Source organism: Stegostoma tigrinum, chromosome 10, assembly GCF_030684315.1.
Source record: "Stegostoma tigrinum isolate sSteTig4 chromosome 10, sSteTig4.hap1, whole genome shotgun sequence".
Lineage (NCBI taxonomy): Eukaryota > Metazoa > Chordata > Chondrichthyes > Orectolobiformes > Stegostomatidae > Stegostoma > Stegostoma tigrinum.
Window position 1 is genome coordinate 73,763,145 of NC_081363.1, and position 19,124 is coordinate 73,782,268.

At 40.8% G+C, this 19,124-nt stretch overlaps 1 protein-coding gene across 2 annotated transcripts in view; it reads left to right on the plus strand.

Moving 5' to 3' along the window:
- Window positions 1-19,124, plus strand: part of slc8a3 (solute carrier family 8 member 3) — a 421,591-nt gene that overhangs the window by 345,367 nt on the left and 57,100 nt on the right. For both annotated transcript variants that reach the window (XM_048538004.2, XM_048538005.2), the window contains exon 5: window positions 18,220-18,344. In XM_048538004.2, coding sequence (XP_048393961.1) covers window positions 18,220-18,344 — 125 coding nt within the window. The remainder of the gene's footprint in view (window positions 1-18,219; window positions 18,345-19,124) is intronic.

Sequence of the window (19,124 nt, forward strand, 5' to 3'; positions counted from 1 at the left end):
AATTCTTAGCTTAGACAGCCCATTCTACTGCAGACAATAATTGAGAGCCTGTCCAATTTCAAAAATGTTATGAACTTTTGCTTATTATTTGTTTTGTCTGTTCTATTGTAGTTCTTTTCACACAGACCCCCATTGCTTAAAGGGCTTTCTGTTGTTGTGTACATAACCATTACGTTCATACCCGCACAGATCCCTCTAAGTCTGTCATTAGCAAACACCGGTTTCCCTCCCATTGTCAGTGAGAAATTATGTTAGTGATTCAGTTCCCATCCGTATACAGTTTTCTATGACTGTATCCACACTTACTTACACATCTTCACGATATTATTGTCGACTGAGAAAATTTAGCTGCCAAATTTACAGCATGTAAAGTAAGAGTATTTTTGTTCTTGATCCCAGTCCTTTGAATCCGTAGTCATTATCTCATTGAAATCCTTCACTGAAGGCAGGTTTCCAATAGGCTGTGATGGTGTCTGATGATATTTCTTACAAATACAAACGGACCCTTCGATCCAACCAGTCCACACTGACCGAGTTCCCGAACTAAGCTAGTCCCACCTGTCTCCACAATGGCCCATTTTCCCCCCAAACTTCTCCTATTCGTATACTTACAAAAATGTCTTTTAAACATTGTAACTGTACCTTCATTCACCACTTTCTATGGCAGTTGATTCCACACACAAACTATTCTATGTAGAAAAGAAGTTGCCCCTAATGTCCTTTATAAATCTTTCTCCTGCCACCTCAAAAATATGCCATTTAGTTTTGAACTCCCCCATCTGAGGGAAAAGACCCTTCTCATTCACCTTATCTACGTTCTTTATGATTTTATAGGCCTCAGTAAGGTCACCCCTCAACCTCCTATGCTCCAGTTTAAAAAGTCCCAGCCTTTCCAATCTATTTTTATATCTTATACCCTCCAATCCTGGCAACATCTTGCTAAATCTTTTCCAAACCCTCTCCAGGTTAATAATATCCTTCCTGTATCAGGGTGACCAGACTGCACGCAATACTCCAGAAGAGGCCTCATTAGTGTCATGTACAGCCTCAGCATGACATCCGAACCCCTTCGCTCAGTGGTCTAAGCAATGAAGGCAGGCAAGCTAAAGGCCGTTTTAACCACCCTGTTGACCTGCGATTCAGATTTCAAGGAATTATATACCTGAACCCCTACGTCTCTCTGTTCTACAACTCTACCCAGGGCCTTACCATTAATTGTATAAGTCATGTCCTTGCTTGTGTTATCAAAATGCAATACCTCACATTTGTCCAAATTAAACACCATCTGACGCTCCTCAACCCATTGACCCAATTGATCAAAATTTCTTATTGTATTCTTCATTCTTTACCAAAAAACTTTTGTGCTTTGTAAGGACAGATTGGCAAATAGCCCAAATAGTTTTAACGTAATTGGCATTTTATCTTCTAAATTTCTGCTTCTTGAATTCAGTAACATATGTTTAATTTCTTTGTTGGAGAGCTATGTTCCATGAAAGGAATACAATTCTATCCCAATCCTGTGAATTTCAAATTCACAGATTTTCCAAATATAATAACATTGTTGTTTTCCAAATCAGTTTCATCTGCATTTCATTCATTGTTGGCCTATCAATAATAATAATATTTCACTGGATACTATATCCATCTTTACAAACTGATTTATACCAGTTATTTTACAAGAAATGACTACTCTTTTTAAAATATTTTAGTGTGTTGTCATCCCAAAATCTGAAACAAGTGGAAGCCTCATGTTCCTTAACTTGGTTGCGACCCTTATTAATCAGAGTTAGCATTTCAACCAGTCCATTCCATCTAAGGCAATACACCACGAGGGCAAGTAGGCATGGGCAATGAATGCTAGCTCAATTAATGACATTCACATTATCATGAATTGCTTTTAAAATGTTCCCTCTGCCTCCACAAGATGGTGTCTTTAGTCTTGAGTTGACTCCACCTTTCTTTGACCATCATTTTACTGTTTGTAATTATAAAAGACTTGTGGCATTCCTTTTATGACAGACACTAATCTATTTTCATACTGTATCTTTTTCTCCTCTCAGTCCCTTTCTTAGATTTCCTCCATGGTTTCACTGTTCAGCTGAATTCTCGACTTTATTGTTAATCTTACGTTTATTTTAAGCCCTATATCTTTATCACCCAGAGACTCTAGCTTTAGTTGCCTTTCCTTTCCCTCTCATGGAAATATCTCTATTCTATAACTGAACTGTTTCCTGTTTGGAGACCTCACGCTGGTTAATTATTGTTTTACCAACCCCTGTTTGGTTCTAGCATACCTGAGTTACGTTTCTATTCAACTCATTGAAATGAGCACACCTCCAGCTAAGTATTTCGAGACATACTCATCTCTTAGCCTTTCTTTCTCGCTACTTTAATGTAAAATAACCAATAATAATTGAAATAACTCCACAGAGGCTGGTATCCCATCACCAAGTCACACTTTATTTACGCGTGGGGAGTCCATAACACTGATCCAACTTCTTCAGAGCCAGCTGTCAGAGTGAACAGAACCCTTGACACTCTGCTTATATCTGTCAGCCAGGGCTCCCTGATTGGACCAGATTAACAGCCCCAATGAGGGAACTCAAGTTCTCCAGGGTCCACCTGGCTGACCTTATTATGATCACTACAATAATGATCTGATGACCATTATTCCCCAAATGCTCCTCCGCAACAACAAGCTGCATTTGCTCCAGTTCATCAGCCAGGCTACTTTCACTGCAGCTTTTCATTTGTAAACACATTAAGAAACCTTTCTTGCACACATTTCAGTAAGCCCACCCCATCTTTACTGTAATAGCGTTCCTATACGCACTAACATTTTCAAATCTAGTAGATTATGAACTTTGAGGCCTTGCTTTTTAACTTCTTCCCTAACTCCTGAAACTCTGGTCATAGTACCTCAGCCCCCTCCACCTTTAGTTCCCACATTGATGCCCCACCCAATCCTCCACTCCATACTCATAGAACATAGAACATAACAGCACAGTACAGGCTCTTCGGCCCTCGATGTTGTGCCGACCTGCCATACCAATCTGAAACCCATCTAACCAATACTATTCCATGTACGTCCATATGCTTGTCCAATGATGACTTAAATGTACTTAAAGTTGGCGAATCTACTACTGTTGCAGGCAAAGCGTTCCATACCCTTACTACTTTCTGAGTAAAGAAACTACCTCTGACATCTGTCCTATATCAAAATGTCTCATGCCTTCATAGCCACGTCTTTTACCCTGTCTCCATGGAAGGAGCACATCACCCCACTGGTTGGCATGTTGTGTTCACACGTCCCCGATTAATGAATTTTTGTAACATTTGCAATATGCTAAGCATGACTTTGTCTCCCTGTGTAGGCCTTTACGATATAGTCCAATGTATCTGACCCCCACCCCACGAAGGGATTGTATCCATCATTGGTTAGTGAACTCCCACACTTGTAGGGGACTCCTGCACTGCCTATCTCTTCCTACCTTCCTGAATGGCTACCACCTCACTGCGTGAGTGAAATGTCTACCTTGATATGTATGTACCTGTGCATTTAAATAGATGGTGGCATTATAATGTATGTGCGAATCCAAGGAGTTTAATAACGATGCAAAATGTAATATCCTATCTGAGTGAGCTTTGTGAAAAGAAGTCTAGAACGTCAACTTAGAAGGAAGCTGTGCAGCTATATGCATCTGAAAACCCACTACCTCCTAATACCTCATCTCTCTACCTATTCACTTAAAACTGCGTGAATCTATTCCCTTGCAAAATATTACATATTCCAAAAATTCTTTGTAAAATTATGCATGAAATATTCAGCAGGAACAAACTTCATTTACTTTAAATCTATTAAAACATATACTTTTGGAATTATAATGGAAACATCAGCTACAAAGCAATGAGTCTGGCTTGTAATCATTCCCACTGTTATTTAGTTAGAAACCTTAAGCAAACTTTGTTTTTCCTCATCTTTTTGAAATGCTTAGGTTAAGTTTTAAAATCCATAGAATTCCCACGGTGCAGAAGCAAGCCGTTCAGCCAATCATGTCCATACTGACTCTCTGAAGAGGGTCCCACCCTTACCCACCTACTATGACTCTGCATTTCTCCTGGGAAACCCACCTATTCTGCACATTCCTGGACATTTTGGGGCAATTTAGCATGGCCAATCCACCTAAACCTTTGGACTGTGGGAGGAAACCGGAGCACCTGGAGGAAACCCATACAGACTTGGGGAGAATTTGCAAACTCCACACGGACGGTTGTCGAGGGTGGAACTGAACTTCAGAAATGATATATTAAAAGACAATGTAATGCCTGTCCTGTCACAGTTTACGTTTGGTTGATGCTTGCCAGGTAGAATGAACATACTCCAGAAGTGCCATACACTCCAGGTGCTGCTCATTCCCTCCTGAGATGGACAGATGTCATTCTTTTCATTCATTCTTTCATTCATTCATTCATTCATTCATTCATCATTTGCCAAGTTGTTTTTTGAAGTAATTGTTTTCCCCCCCTTCTGTGTACCAGGAGCCCGTCTATAACCTAACAATTACTCTTCTGAAACTTTGAAATCCGCAAAACATTGTTGCAGGTGGTGGGTTGCTGAGGGGAGAATAATACTGTAATTTATTTACATGTTTACAATAACGATGCATGACTCGAACCGCAGCAGTTGATGCCCCAGCTCAGTATTGACTGCCTGCTTAATTTTTGTGATAAGCGATAGATTTATTTTTATCACAAGGACCAGTGCTCAGGGATATCCACTTGTAATTGATTTTTATTGGTTTAGTAGCTAGCTTTGGGGGTGAGGATTCCTCCTCCAGATTTTGTGCAGAAGTTTATGGCTGAAAGCATGTCAGTCGCTGGAGAGTAACTTCAGGGGTGATGGTTACTGCCAGTTAGCTGAATTGCCAGTCTTGATGTTGAGTATCAGCAGGCTCACTAATGGTGGTTGGAGAGAAGAGATGGTTTACATCTGCATATTAATGATCCACAGACACTCATCTTCCAGCATGTATCACTGTATCAAATGATTTAGTGAGTGAGTATTAATGTAATTTTACATCCTGTGTTGAATACTGCATGCACAAGAAGAAGCAGCTTTTCTAAAACTCATTGTGTGTGAGTTGAATCAGATATTGTGAAATACTGTACTGTATGAGCACCAATTTGGCAATTTTACAATGCTCTTAAAATAGTTTAAAAAGTGCAAGACCTTAAAATTGAAACATTATTACACAAAATTTTAAATCAAGAGAACATGGTGAATGGGTTTGGTGAGTTTGGATCCTGGCATGTGAGTTTTTGATTTGTCCAATATTATGGAGGGCTTAAAATGAGAAAGTGGCCAGGAGAGTATTGAAGTAAATCCAGAAAGTGCTGGAGAAACTCAGCAAGACAGGCAGCATTTGTGGAGAGAGAAAAACATAGTTAGCATTTCAAGCCCAGTGACTTGTTTAGATAAGCTTCTGTGTGCATGATGTTAATAAGACATGTTAACTGTAATAATGTATCACTGTGAGCAATGTGGGAGTCAGTCATTAACTAATTAATTACCTTACCAATACTAGGACCAGAAACATTTTCCACTGAGAGACACATGATTTCATTTCTCGAGAGACTCTCCTTTCTCTCCACAAATGCCATCAGAGCTGCTGAGTTTCTTCAGCAGCTTCTGGTTTTATTCATTGAATGTGGATGTTAACATGTTCCAGTCATGTTCAGAGCAGCTGTACTGACTTGAGTATAGGAGCTGAGATGTCATGTTGAAGTTGTACAGTTCATTGGTGCAGGCTGTTCTTGGGTGCTATGTATGATTCTGGTCGCCTTGTTACAGGAAGCATGTTATTAAGCTGGAGAGGCTTCAGGAAAAAATGACCAGAACCTTGCTGGGAATGTAGGGTTTGCATTATAAAAATAATTGAATAGGCTAGCACTTTGCTCACTGGGGTGTAGGAGGTTGGGGTATAGAGGTTTATAAAATCATGAGGTGCATAGATAAAGTGAATAGCAAAGGTCTTTTCCCTAAACCAGGAGGTATATTTTTAAGGTAAGAGGAGAAAGATTTTAAAATAACACAAGGAGCAACTGTTTTATACAGAGAGTTGTTCATTTTTGGGATGGACTGCCAGAGGAAGTGATGGATGCAGGTACAATGACAGTGTTAAAGAACATTTGGATAAGTTCACAAATGCGAAAGTTTTGGAGTGATAAGTGTCAAGCGCAGGCTGGTAGACCTGGTTTTGTTTGGGAACTTGATTGGCGTGGTCTAGTTGGACCAAAGGGTCTGTTTCCTTGCTGTATGACTGTGCAACTCTATAACCAGTTCCCTGAGAACTTGTGGTACAGGGATAGTGTCCATATCTGTGAGCTAGGAGGTCTGTGTTTAAGAGCCAGAGGTTTGTCATAACACCTCTAACCAGGTTGATTAGAAAATATCAAACCAGTTTCCCCAAGGTCGGTCTGATCACTAGAACAGGAGAGCAATCTGGAGTTTGTACAAGATTGAGCAGAGTGGTTAAACAGTTGAGGAGACAAACCAACTCCTGCTTCCTACTTTGTCAGGTGAAAGTTTGCCGCATGAACAACATAATCCTTTATCCATGCTAAAATATCATCCTCAATGTCATGAGTTCTTGTGTAATAACTTTGTATGTGGCACTTTAATGAATTCTTCTTAGAAATCCAGAAATACCACAAGTGTTGGTTTCCCCTTTCTATCCTCAAAGAACTCCAATAAATTTACAAAACACAATTTCTGTCTCATGAAACCATGTTGACTCTATCCAAAAGAAATATCTTTTTTTAAAAAATATCCTGCTATTACTTCTTTAATAATGGATTCTAACTTTTTTTTCAATATCAGGCTAACTGGACTGTTATTTCTTGACTACCAACTCCTGCCTTTCTTGAATGGTGGTGTTACATTTACAGTTTACCAATCCGCTGGGACCTTTCCAGAATCTAGAGAATCTTTAAAAATTACAACCAATGCATCAAGTCCAGTCACTTCTTTTTAGACCCTGTATTGTGATCCACAGGGCCCCCAAGAGACTGCTTTTGAGTTCATAGCCCTGCAAGTTCCTCATTCTCAGGTACCTCTCTGACTCCCTATTAAAATTGTTCATGGAATCAACTTCCATCACCTTTTCAAGTAAAGTATTCCAGATCTCAACAAGTCTGTATGGGGAAAGAAAGAAGTTACCTCATCTCCTTTCTAGATTTTCTTTTGGCGATACTCAAAAACGCAACAAATCAAAAAACATTCAGATCACTTACAACAGTGACTAGTTGTGATCAAAGGATATCTGAGGGAAGAGCAAAACTTGTATCATTTATCTTCAGAATATCTTGTAACAACTGAGGTTGCATATCTTCTTTGGTTTTAAGATACCGAGTTTCCATTGATGGTCATTTGTAGGCATTGGTGGAAATTGGATTTTACTGAGCAAAAACTCAGCCACATATCAATCTTTGAGAAAGTCGACATCTGTGTAGTTGGCAGATGGTTTCACTCTAGACTCGCCCATGTCTACCCAACATGTATAAGGCACAAGTCAGGAGCATGATGGAATATTCCCCTATTTCTTGGATGGGTGCAGCTGCTATAATATCCAGGAAATTTGACACCATACAAAGATACCTCATCAGCACCTTAAATGCCCACTCCATCAAAGGTGCAGCACGGTTATAGCGTGTATGATGTGAGGGTGCGTTGTGGCCAATCACCAGGGCTTCTTTGCCAGTGCGTCAAGACATCCATCATTATGACGGACAAGAGGAACACGTGTTTGGGTAAATGATTCCCTCCCAAGGTACACAGCACTGTTCTTCCAGTGACACTGAGTCAAACCTCTGGAACTCCGTCTATCAGCACTGTTGGAATAATTATATCACATCGACTGCTGTGGTTCGAGAAAAAATCTCATTGCATCCTTCGCAAGGGAAAAAGGGTGACCAGTGGTGACCATAATCTGAGCATTTTTATTAAAATAGCCTTTTTAAGGCACAGGAAAATTCCCTGAACTGATCATAAACAAAACACATCATTATACTTAAGTATGAACTCCTTTCAGGATTTTCATTATTGTGGATAAATTCTCACAGCTCCAAAAGTGTGTTGGACGAAAGAGGCTCTGAAAAACATCAAAGCCAGAATTTTTCTTTTGATAAATTGCTGTGATTTCCTTTGCATTCATGTTATTTGCTGAGAATATTAAGCAGCTTTATCTGTATTAGTAAACCTGGCGGAAGAAGCAATGCTGAGTTATTGGTTCAAGCTTTTACTGTTACAGGGTTAGGTGGAACTCAGACCCTGCCCCCTCCGCTTCAAGCTGTAAACAGGCAGAGAAGGAAAGCATCAACCTCGCTTGGTGTATTGATTCCTCCATCCTCCTGAATGACTCAGAGGAGACGGAAGGATGTTGTTCTTTGAGAGTAGGTCTTTATAGACACCTTTATTGTTCATATGTGACTTATGGCTTGATAGCACTGACAGGCTGATGTGAATTTCTGCGTCTGACCATCTCTATATTTCTCAGAAGAAAAATCCAGTGAAGCTGGTGCATGAAATATTCTGATCTGACTTGTATTCTTCAAAATAGAGGGACAATACAGCCAGTTTTTGAAGTGTTGCTGGTTTTGCCCCTCTGACTAATCCCATCAGCACTGAATATTTTGCTTCTATCACATTGCCACATGATGAAATGTGTTCTTTTGGTTCTTCATCTTGTGGATGCTGGCAGATGACATTCCCTGTCTTGATGAATTTGAGAATGAAATCAGAATTGGCCTGGATCCATTGGTACTGAAATATGCAATAAACCGAACCATTAATTCCCAAAGTTACAAGGATTGTTCAGTCTAGCCCATGCTTCAGCATCAGAGTAAATGCTTGATCCATTTGGTTTCATTGGTCGTTTTGTTAATGAAAATTCCATGTTGAAAGTCCACTGTCTCTTTGTCCCGTGTAAGAATCTCCATATGGTAAGGAGAATCATAACTTTGCAAAGGATAATGCATTGAAATGTTGTTAAATTGTAAAAGAACAATGCAACTAATTGATCTGTTGTAGTTCGCTTGGAGTCTGAGTTATCATGGCACTGTATTTATCGTAGTCTGGAGCTATGATTAATAATGGTAAAGGCTTCCCAACACATGTTAGACCAGGAATTTCTTCTGCTCTTAACCCCTGCCATTGGTGTGTGTTGGAAGGATTTGCAAGTGGATACTCTGTGGGTTTGGTTATGTTCAGCGCAAGCCTTCCTTGGCTTTCGGCCAAGTCTCGAGCACTGAGCTTCTGACCCAGAGTCAAGGACAGTACCCCCTGCACCACAAAAACCTTTAGTTTTGTGAACAGCTAAGATGAGGTTATGGATGATCTTTGAAACTTGAACAGCTTCATTGGAGGCAGCAAAATTCATGGTTCTTACCTGAAGGATTACCGTTCGTTATGAGGTTATAACAAGCTTATCAAGAAATAATTTGCAGTTGATTAACTAAAATATGAATGTGTCCCAATCCATCATTCAGAATACTAATAAAGTTTTAATTTTTTGTGCTATATGAAAGCTCACAATAATGAACCATCGTAATAAACATAAGAAATCTGTAATGGTTTCTGTGCTGCTCATGAATATGAAAGGGTGTGGGTGTTTTATGTAGCAGTTGTCCTGTGCAATTATTAGACCAAAAGGCTTTGTAAATTTTTAATTAAATGAAATACAGAGTGACCATCAATGAAAAGCAGTTCTGTAAAATCTTTGATATTGTTAGCTTCTAGGCTGGATCTTGGAGGAGGTGGCAGTAATTTGTTTTCAAATGGAAAATTACAAAAACAGTTTAATTGTAGACTCGGGTGATGATTCAACAACATGCGAATGAAGTACCATTGATTCACCCTAACTTTTGATTCCTCTTGATTTAAATTGAGCTCACCAGCGCCTGTTTCCGGGGTGTGATGAAGCTCACTGAAGTTTCGGAAATGAATTGTGGTGCATGCAAGCATATCTGATGTGGAGGATGCGAGGTACCAAATTGGCAAAAGAGTTCATGTGAATGTGCCAAGACTGACAACAGAATGCACGCACCGCAAGACAATAGTCACTATGTTGCCATTTTCAACCTCTAGTCTCCACCATGTTGTCTCTCAGCATCATATGGCTGTAGGTAGCACGAAAGAACCACATGCATCCCAACTCTCACCATCCACTATTATTTAACAGGCTCATCAACTATTTATAGATTAATTGCTAGTTCATCTCATCTCACTGCTGCTGCAGTTCTGAGAGTTCTAGATGTTTTCCACAACTATCTAAGGTTGCGTATGTTCATGGAGAGTGATGTGGCAGATACTCAGTTATTTGTCTACTGACTAATAACTGACTCTAGTTTTCCGCGCAGAGATGGTGAACAAATGGATTCTGCCCTTCAAAATGAGCAACACAATATGAATGTACAGAGCTTAAACAGCAAGTCAAGCTGCTAGAAGAAGGAGGAAGAGAAGCAGACTAAACAGGGGTTTGTAACCACTCAGTGTCTTTTGGGAGCAGTTGTCCTTCTGGGGGTCCACACTGAAATTCAGTGTTTGATTAAGGAATTTGTGACAGAAATCTGCAATCTGCTACAGGCACAGCTCCAATCTCACAGGAAGGTCTGTGACTTTTCAAATGACCATGAACTACATTCTTCTGCGAACTTGGCTTCTTCCAGAGTGATTCTAGGGATATCCGCAATATCTCACAGTTTACAGCACAAACTATCTTGGGCCTTATTATCTTTAGCTGCTTCATCAATGACCTTCCCTCCATTACAAGGTCAGAGGTTGATAATTATACAGTATTCAATAACATTAGTAATTCTTCAGATGCTGAAGCATTTCTGCCCATGGGCAGCAAGACTGGGACAACGTTTAGGCTAGGTCTAGTAATTGGAAGAAACATTAGTGCATGTAAGTGTCCACCACTGACCACCTCCTAGAAGAGAGAATGGAGCCATCTCCCTTTGGACATTCAATAAAATTACCATCACTGAATCACCCACCATCATAATTTTAATGTGACTATTGACTAGAATCCGAGTGAGACCATTCAAAGAAATATTATGATGACAAGATTAGGTCAGCGGCTGGAATTCTGTGGTGAGTAACTCACCTCCCAATTTCCCAAAGCCTTTCTACCTTCTTCTAGGCACAAGCCAGGAGTGGGTGTGTGCAGTTTCAACAACACTTAAAGCTTGACACCATCCAGCATTAGATTGACACTCCATCCATGTTCTTTAATATTCATTCCCTCCATCACTGATGCGCAGTGGCAGCAGTGTATGTCATCTACAGCTCATAAACAACTCACCACATATTGCAACAGCACCTTCCAACCCAATAACCTCAACATCCTGGAAGAATAAGAGCAACAAATGTATAGAGGTACCAGCACCTTCCAACTCATGGGAATCTCTTTCCCAAGTCCCACAAACTGGAGAACAAGCATCCACAAAAATGACAACCATTTCCAGCAGCTTATTCCATCTATTAATTTGACTGTTTCCTACATTGCCTTCTTTTTAAGGTGGTCGTTATTCTTCTTACTTGTGATCTTCCTTATGAGTCTAATCTTCCTCAAGTACCATTCGATACAATGACAGAAGCCGGGACCACTCACTGTCACAGTGTTTATTTATGAGATTTCTTTGCATTGCGCTTTATCTTCTCCTGCCTCTCCCCAGTGGCGTGATAATTGTTCTTCAAGTTCCTGTTTTGGCAATTAAAGCACCACGTTAATTAGAGAGATGCAAGTAAGTGTGGGGTCGATGGGGGACTTTGTGAATGGAAATCTAATGCTGCAGTGCAAGAGCTAAACCTCCTTATGCCTATTTCACTCTGAGTGATCATCTCCAATGTACTAAACTCATATGCAAGGCAAAGTGGCCAAGAAAATTCTGGAACCTTGTCGCTGAGCTAGTTAACCATCATGAAGGTAACACCGCTGCCTGTTTCCTTGCTAGGCCATACTGAGCTCTTGGGAAACCACCCACACATTGCAAGTAGTATTGTTTTCTGGGATCATCGATCAAAAGAGCTCTGAAAGGCCAGCATCTTCCAATTGACTTGTAATTTTTATTTCGTCCTGCAGTCCTGTTTATTCATTCTTTTTTAGATACACATGAAAAAGGTAAATGTAGTCTGATGTCTTTGTTGAAAAATAAATGTCATTCAGAGGGTGGAACTTACATGGGAACATACTAATATACCTAAAATATAGGAGCAGGAGGAGGCCATTCGACCCTTAGAACCTGCTTCGCCATTCTTCACAATCATGGCTGATTGTCCAACTCAGTAGCCTAATTCTGCTTTCTACCCATAACCTTTGACCCCATTCACCCCAAGTGCTATATCTAGCTGCCTCTTGAATACATTCAATGTTTTGGCATCAACTACTTCCTGTGGTAATGAATTTCACAGACTCGCCATTCTTTGGGTGAAGAAATGCCCCCGCATCTCCATCCTAAATGGTGTACCCCGAATCCTCATACTGTGACTCCTGGTTCCGGACACACCCATTATCGGGAACATTCTCCCGGCCTCCGCCCTGCCCAGTCCTGTTAGAATTTCAGTCCTGTTAGAATTATCTCCCTCATTCATCGAGCAAAAACAATCCTAACCTTGTCAATCTCTCCTCATACGTCAGACCTGCCATCCCGAGAATCGGCCTGATAAACCTTTGCTGTACTCCCTCGAGAGCAAGAGCATCCTTCCTCAGAAGAGGAGACCAAAACCGCACACAGTATTCCAGGTGCAACCTCACCAAGGCCCTGTACAACTGCATCAACACCATCCCTGCTCCTGTACTTGAAACCTCTCGCAGTGAAGGTCGACATATCATTTGCCTTCTTTACCACCTGCTGCACCTACATGCTTACCTTCAGAGACTGGTGCATAACGACACCTGGGTCCCAATGCACACTCCTCTCTCCCAATTTAGAGGCATTCAGGTAGTACTCTGCCTTCTTGGTTTTGCTTTCAAAGGGAATAACCTCACATTTATCCAAATTATACTGAATTTGCAGTTAATTTGACCACTGACCCAAACTGTCAAGATCATGCTGAAAGATCCTCATCACCGTTCACCCTCCCACCGAACTTGGTATCATCTGCAAACTTCAAGATGTTACATTTTGTTCCCTCATCCAAATCATTAATATATAATATGAGTAGCTGGTATCCCAGCACCGATCCCTGTGGCTCCCCACTAGTTACTGCTTGCCAATTTGAAAAGAACCGATTAATTCCTAATCTTTGTTTCCTCCCTGTCAACTAGTTTTCTATCCATCTCAATGTACTTCCATGAATCCCATGCTCTTTAATCTTGCACAATAGTTTCTTACGTGGGACTTTGCCAAACGCTTGCTGAAAGTCCAAATGTATCACATCGATTGGCTCCCCCTTGTCAGGTCTACTGGTTACATCTTCATAGGATTCCAGCATATTTGCCAAGTATGATTTCCACTTCAAAAATCCATGCTGACTCTCTTTGATCCTGCCACTGCTTTCCAAATGCTCCACTGTAAAATGCTTGACAATGGATTTGAGAATTGTCTCCACTACCGATGTTAGGCTCACCGATCTATAATTTCCTGTTTTCTCTCCACCTCCTTTCTTGAATGTTGGAATGACACAAGCCACCTTCTAATCTGCAGGGACTGTTCCAGAGTCTGTAGCATCTTGGTAGATGCTCACTCTCTCAATTCTTTCCTCTCAATAAATCTTGGATTCTCCAACATTTCTGGTAGCTGATTTGTATCGTCTTTTGTGAAGCCAGAACCAAAACATGTATTTTGTTGCTCAGCTATTTCTTTGTTCCCTATTATGCATTCCCCCATTTCTGTCTGTCAGGGGCCTACATTTATCTTCACCAATCTATTCATGTACCTATAGAAACTCTTAGTGTCAGTCTTTATGTTCCTTGCAAGCTTACTTTAATCCTGTATTTTCCCCTTTTTAATCAATCCTTTGTTCCTTCTTTGCTGAATTCTAAACTGCTCCCAGTCCTCAGACATATTATTTTTCCTGGCCAATCTGTATGCTTCTTCTTTAGATCAGATGCTATCTCTAATTTCCTTTGTAAGCCATGGAATGACCCTCTTATCTATTTTGCATTTGTGCCAGACAAGAATAAGCAGTTGTTGCAGTTCCCCCATGCATTTCTTGAAAGTTTGCCATTGCCTATCCACTGCTATCCCTTTAAGTAACTATCCCCGATCTATTAAAGCCAACTCACACCTCATATCTTCAAAGTTTCCTGTATTAATGTTCAACATCCTCCTCTCAATCAACTTCCTCACTCTCCATGTCGATAAAAAATTCTATCATGTTATGGTCATTCATCCCTAAGAGGTCTTGCACAGCTAGATTGGCAATGATTCCCTTCTCATTACACATCACCCAATCTAATATGGCCTGCTGTCAAGTTGGTTCCTCCACATATTGGTCAAGCAAACCATCCCGTATACACTCCAGGAATTCCTCCTCTACGGCATCGTGGCTAGTTTGATTTGCCCAATCTATGTGCAGATTAAAATCACTCATGATCACCAATATTCCCTTTTCACATGCATCTCTAATTTCCTGTTTAATGCTGTTCTTGACATCACCACTGCAGATTGGTGTCTATAAATGACACCAACTAACATTGTTTTGCCCCTTGGTATTTCACAATTCTAGCCACATTGTTAGAACTCATATCTTTTCTCACTATTGTGTTAATTTCCTCTTTAAGCAGCAATACCATTCCACCACCTTTTGCCTGTCCTTCCTAAACACTGAATACTCTGGGACATTCAGTTCCCATCCCTGGTCACCCTGCAGCCATGTCTCCAAAATCCCAATTATATTGTACCTGTTTTCATCTGCGTGATTAGCTCATCCATTTTATTGCAAATAGTCTGCACATTAAGGCACAAAGTCTTTAAGCTTTCCCTTTTAACAGTGTTGGCTCAATTTTATTTATCTATATAAATTTATTCAATTTATTTTTCTCAAAAGCCCTGTTTGAATCTTTTCCTTGGTTTCTCAGCCTATCACTTTTCTTATTCAGAGATAGTAGGAACTGCAGATGCTGGAGAATCTGAGATAACAAGGTATATATTTCAGGCCTAGACCCTTCTTCAGAATTCTCATCTTCTCCAGCATCTGCAGTTGTTACTATCTCTGAAACAATTTTAACCCCACTGTGAAGCCCCATTTCTGAAGAAAGGTCTAGGCCCGAAACGTCAGCCTTCCTGCTCCTCTGGTGCTGCTTGGCCTGCTGTGTTCATCCAGCTCCACAGCTTGTTATCCCACTTTTCTTATTTCCTTTTCTACCTTTTGTTTAACAACTGTCCCTTGACATCACTCCCTCCACAAAACACTGTTTACTTGTGGTGACTACACCTTTGCAAATCTTCACCCCAACCACCCATCAGTGTCAGCACAGCCCTCTACTGGATACTTGTCTTCACTTGAATTGGGAAGGTTGTCTTGCTGAGGCCCACCTTCTGATAATGGTGACTGCACTGATGCCAATCATTAAAATCATCCAGGTGTCAATGTCGGTTTGATGTGACAAAACCAAATGACTGACCGCTTCCTGAACATCTGAGGTTGCATTTACATGATTGGCAAATGTAGCAAAATAAGAGTTTCACCTTCAAACCATTATTGAACGTGAAATGAAATGCTGATACTAAAACCCAGCTGAGACTGTAGTAAGAGATAGTAGGAACTGTCGATGCTGGAGAATCTGAGATAACAAGGTGGAGAGCTGGATGAACACAGCAGGACAAGCAGCATCAGAGGAAATGGAAAGCTTGACGTTTCGGGTCGGGACCATTCTTCAGAAATAGGGGAGGGGAAGGGGATTCTGAAATACATAAGGAGATGGGGAGGCGGATAGAAGATAGATAAAGGAGAAGATAGGGTGAGAGGAGACAGACAGGTCAAAGAGGCGAGGTTAAAGCCAGTGAAGGTGAATGTAGGTGAGGAGTTAAAATGTAGGTGGGGACTTCACAAGATTCAAAATCTCCCCTCCCACAACCACATGCCAAAACCAGCCCAGCTAGTCCCCGCCTCCCCAACCATTCCTCCCACCTCAAACCCCACCCCCACCCCCTACCCACTAACTTCATCCCCCCCTGCCCCCGGCCTGTCCGTCCTCCCTGGGCTGACCTATCCCCACCTACATTCGCCTTCACTGGCTCTAACCCTGCCTCTTTGACCTGTCTGTCTCCTCCCACGCTATCTTCTCCTTTATCCATCTTCTATCCGCCTCCCCCGTCTCCCTATTTATTTCAGAATCACCTTCCCCTCCCCCATTTCTGCCATGTTCATCCAGCCTCACACTGTGTTATCTGAGACTGTAGTAATGTGGAATGAGATTATTTCTTTCCAAGGAGACTCACCACACTTAGTTGAGACAATAACTCTCACTGTGGTATCAACAAAAAATTGTTCATAAGGTTTTAACATAAAAAAAAGTTTTCCTTAATTCCAAGGTGGGGGGGGCTGGAAAACCTTGCAAACATTGATCTTCAACAGAAACAGTGCTCATTCATATTAAGAGATAGTAGGAACTGCCAGTGCTGGAGTATGAAATAACAAGGTGTGAAGCTGGATGAACACAACAGGCCAAGCAGCCTCAGAGGAGCAGAAAGGCTGATGTTTTGGGTCTGGACCCTTCTTCAGGAATGGGTTCAGAAATGAATTTCTGAAGAAGGGTTCAGACCCAAAATGTCAGCCTTCCTGCTTCTCTGATGCTGCCTGGCCTGCTGTGTTCCTCCAGCTCCATACCTTGTTGTCGCACTCATATTGAGTTTTCAGGAGCGTAAATAAGCAAATATCTGATGCCAAAGCATTTAAGGAAACATTAAGCCCTGTACCCGAAAAACCAAGTGAAAGATGGAGAGCTGTAAAGGTGATTTTAAAGAGGTGAGGGAGGTAAGGAATTCTGAAGACTGACAGAGGCAACCAGTAGTGGATTAATAACACTCCTCCACTCAGAAGTGCATTCATCTCTTTCTCAGGAAACAGTGAGAAGGTTGGCTCATTTAATGTATTCAATAAGGTCAAATTCATAGATATTTCATTGGCAAGATAGAAAACGGTTGTAGGGAATCAGACAGGAAAGTAGATTTAAGGCCACAATCAAATCTGTCATTGAATGGCACGCTTGATGGCCCAAATGAACTATTTGTCCTGCTGTTTCTTATATATTTATATGGAGTAGTGGTGTAGTGTCTTGATGTATTAATAAGCCTAAGTCAGGAAATGTAGAACATAGATTCATGCATAAGATATCACAGTGTGGACTTGGAGGTACACAGCAGGCCAGGCAGCATCGAGGACAGTTGACATTTCAGATCGGGATCTTTCTTCATAGACTCATGTTCCTGGTTCCCAAGCAGAGAGGTAATGAACCTACCGCTTATCCTGTAAGAAAGATACTGTTAGCAAGGCTGAGAGTGTGAGAGAGAGGATTGAAGGATGAATTGCCTTTGATTACACTTCTTTGTGGTGACCAGATTAAAGCCTCCAACCAGTTGAAGATCTGATGTAGATGAATGTTCAGCCAGGGGCCTGGCATGTATCTGAATTTCTGCATTCAGGTGCCATTTCTTGTATCCTGTTTGTGTTTCTTACAACATCACATTGCCGTACAACGCTATAGCCAGTCCAACTTTGATAGTCAGCTTTAATTTTCATCTTCACTGAAACACTCAAATTTCTGCTCTCTGGCAGAAATATTGAGGGAACTATTGAGAATGTTACAATCCAAAATGAATCACGAGTTAGTGACTTTTGATCCTAACCACAACTTTAACTTAATTTTAAGCCCATGTGCTCCAATGAGTCAAGGTTAATATGTTGAATTCAAAAGCAGAACACATTCATCCAGCCTCTGGACTCAATCTTGAATATATTATTAGATTCTACATTTTTTTCTTTGTTTGTAACCATTTCATTGTGCAGAGATGGACTAGGATCAATACAAAAGTGCAATTAAATAATCAACAATTGTCTTCCGGCTCTCGGAGTACACAGAACAGCAGCCTGGTGTCTGTGGTAAGTTCCTCTTCAGTCTCTGGGAAGCTGCAGAAACAGCGGAGGAAGTCATTTCCACACAAAACAGTCCAACACTGCAGATTTAACTAATGGAAGAGATGTTTGTTTTGCAGAGGACTCAGGTCGGAAACTTACAATTGAAGAAGAGGAGGCAAAACGGATCGCAGAAATGGGGAAACCCATTTGGGGTGAACATCCAAAATTGGAGGTCATCATTGAGGAATCCTATGAATTCAAGGTACAAAATCCTTTTATTTCCATTTTAAGCATGTGAAATAAGGGATTAAGTATTAAGAGATACGGAATTATGGGGAAAATGATATGGAGATAGGAGATCAGCAAGGGCTAGATGAATGATGGAACAGACTTGATGAGGCAACCCAGCCAAGTCCAACATTTAGTCCTGATGTTCCCATGTATATAGTTCACTGGAAATAATATCACAGTATTTACCTGACGGACCTATCAAAATATAAAGGGGAATGAGATGAAAAGGGTGGGTGTTTGCCATCTGTTCTTAGTTCTATTCAAACAAGTTACAAGTCTCTGAAATTAAACCTGAACTCAGGACTATTCTTATTAGTTCTTTGCTTATACATTCACATGAATAAGGGCCACTTATTTCACATTTCATTCCAAGAATTAAGGTGTAGGGGCAAGGAATTGGAACCAAGTGTATTTTTTTAGTGGCGAAGATAATGTCGGGTATGCTAAGTATTAGGAAAGCACGCATACAGTTAAACCCCCCCAGCTGCTCAGAGTATGTTGCGCTGACCATTTTATTGCTGCAGTCCCCTTGCTTTCTTGAAGGCCTTAGACCTTTAGGCTTTCACAGCTTTGGAGCAGGATTTCCACTCGCTACCATTTCAATATATGCAGTGGGCATCGAACAGAATCTTGCTGGTATCAGGAGACCACCTTGGGAAAATAAGAAAAATCAATAACAGCATTTTCTGAAGTGGTGAACTTAACTTCTCTCATAAGCAATTGCACTCCCAGCTAATAAAATGTAAATCTC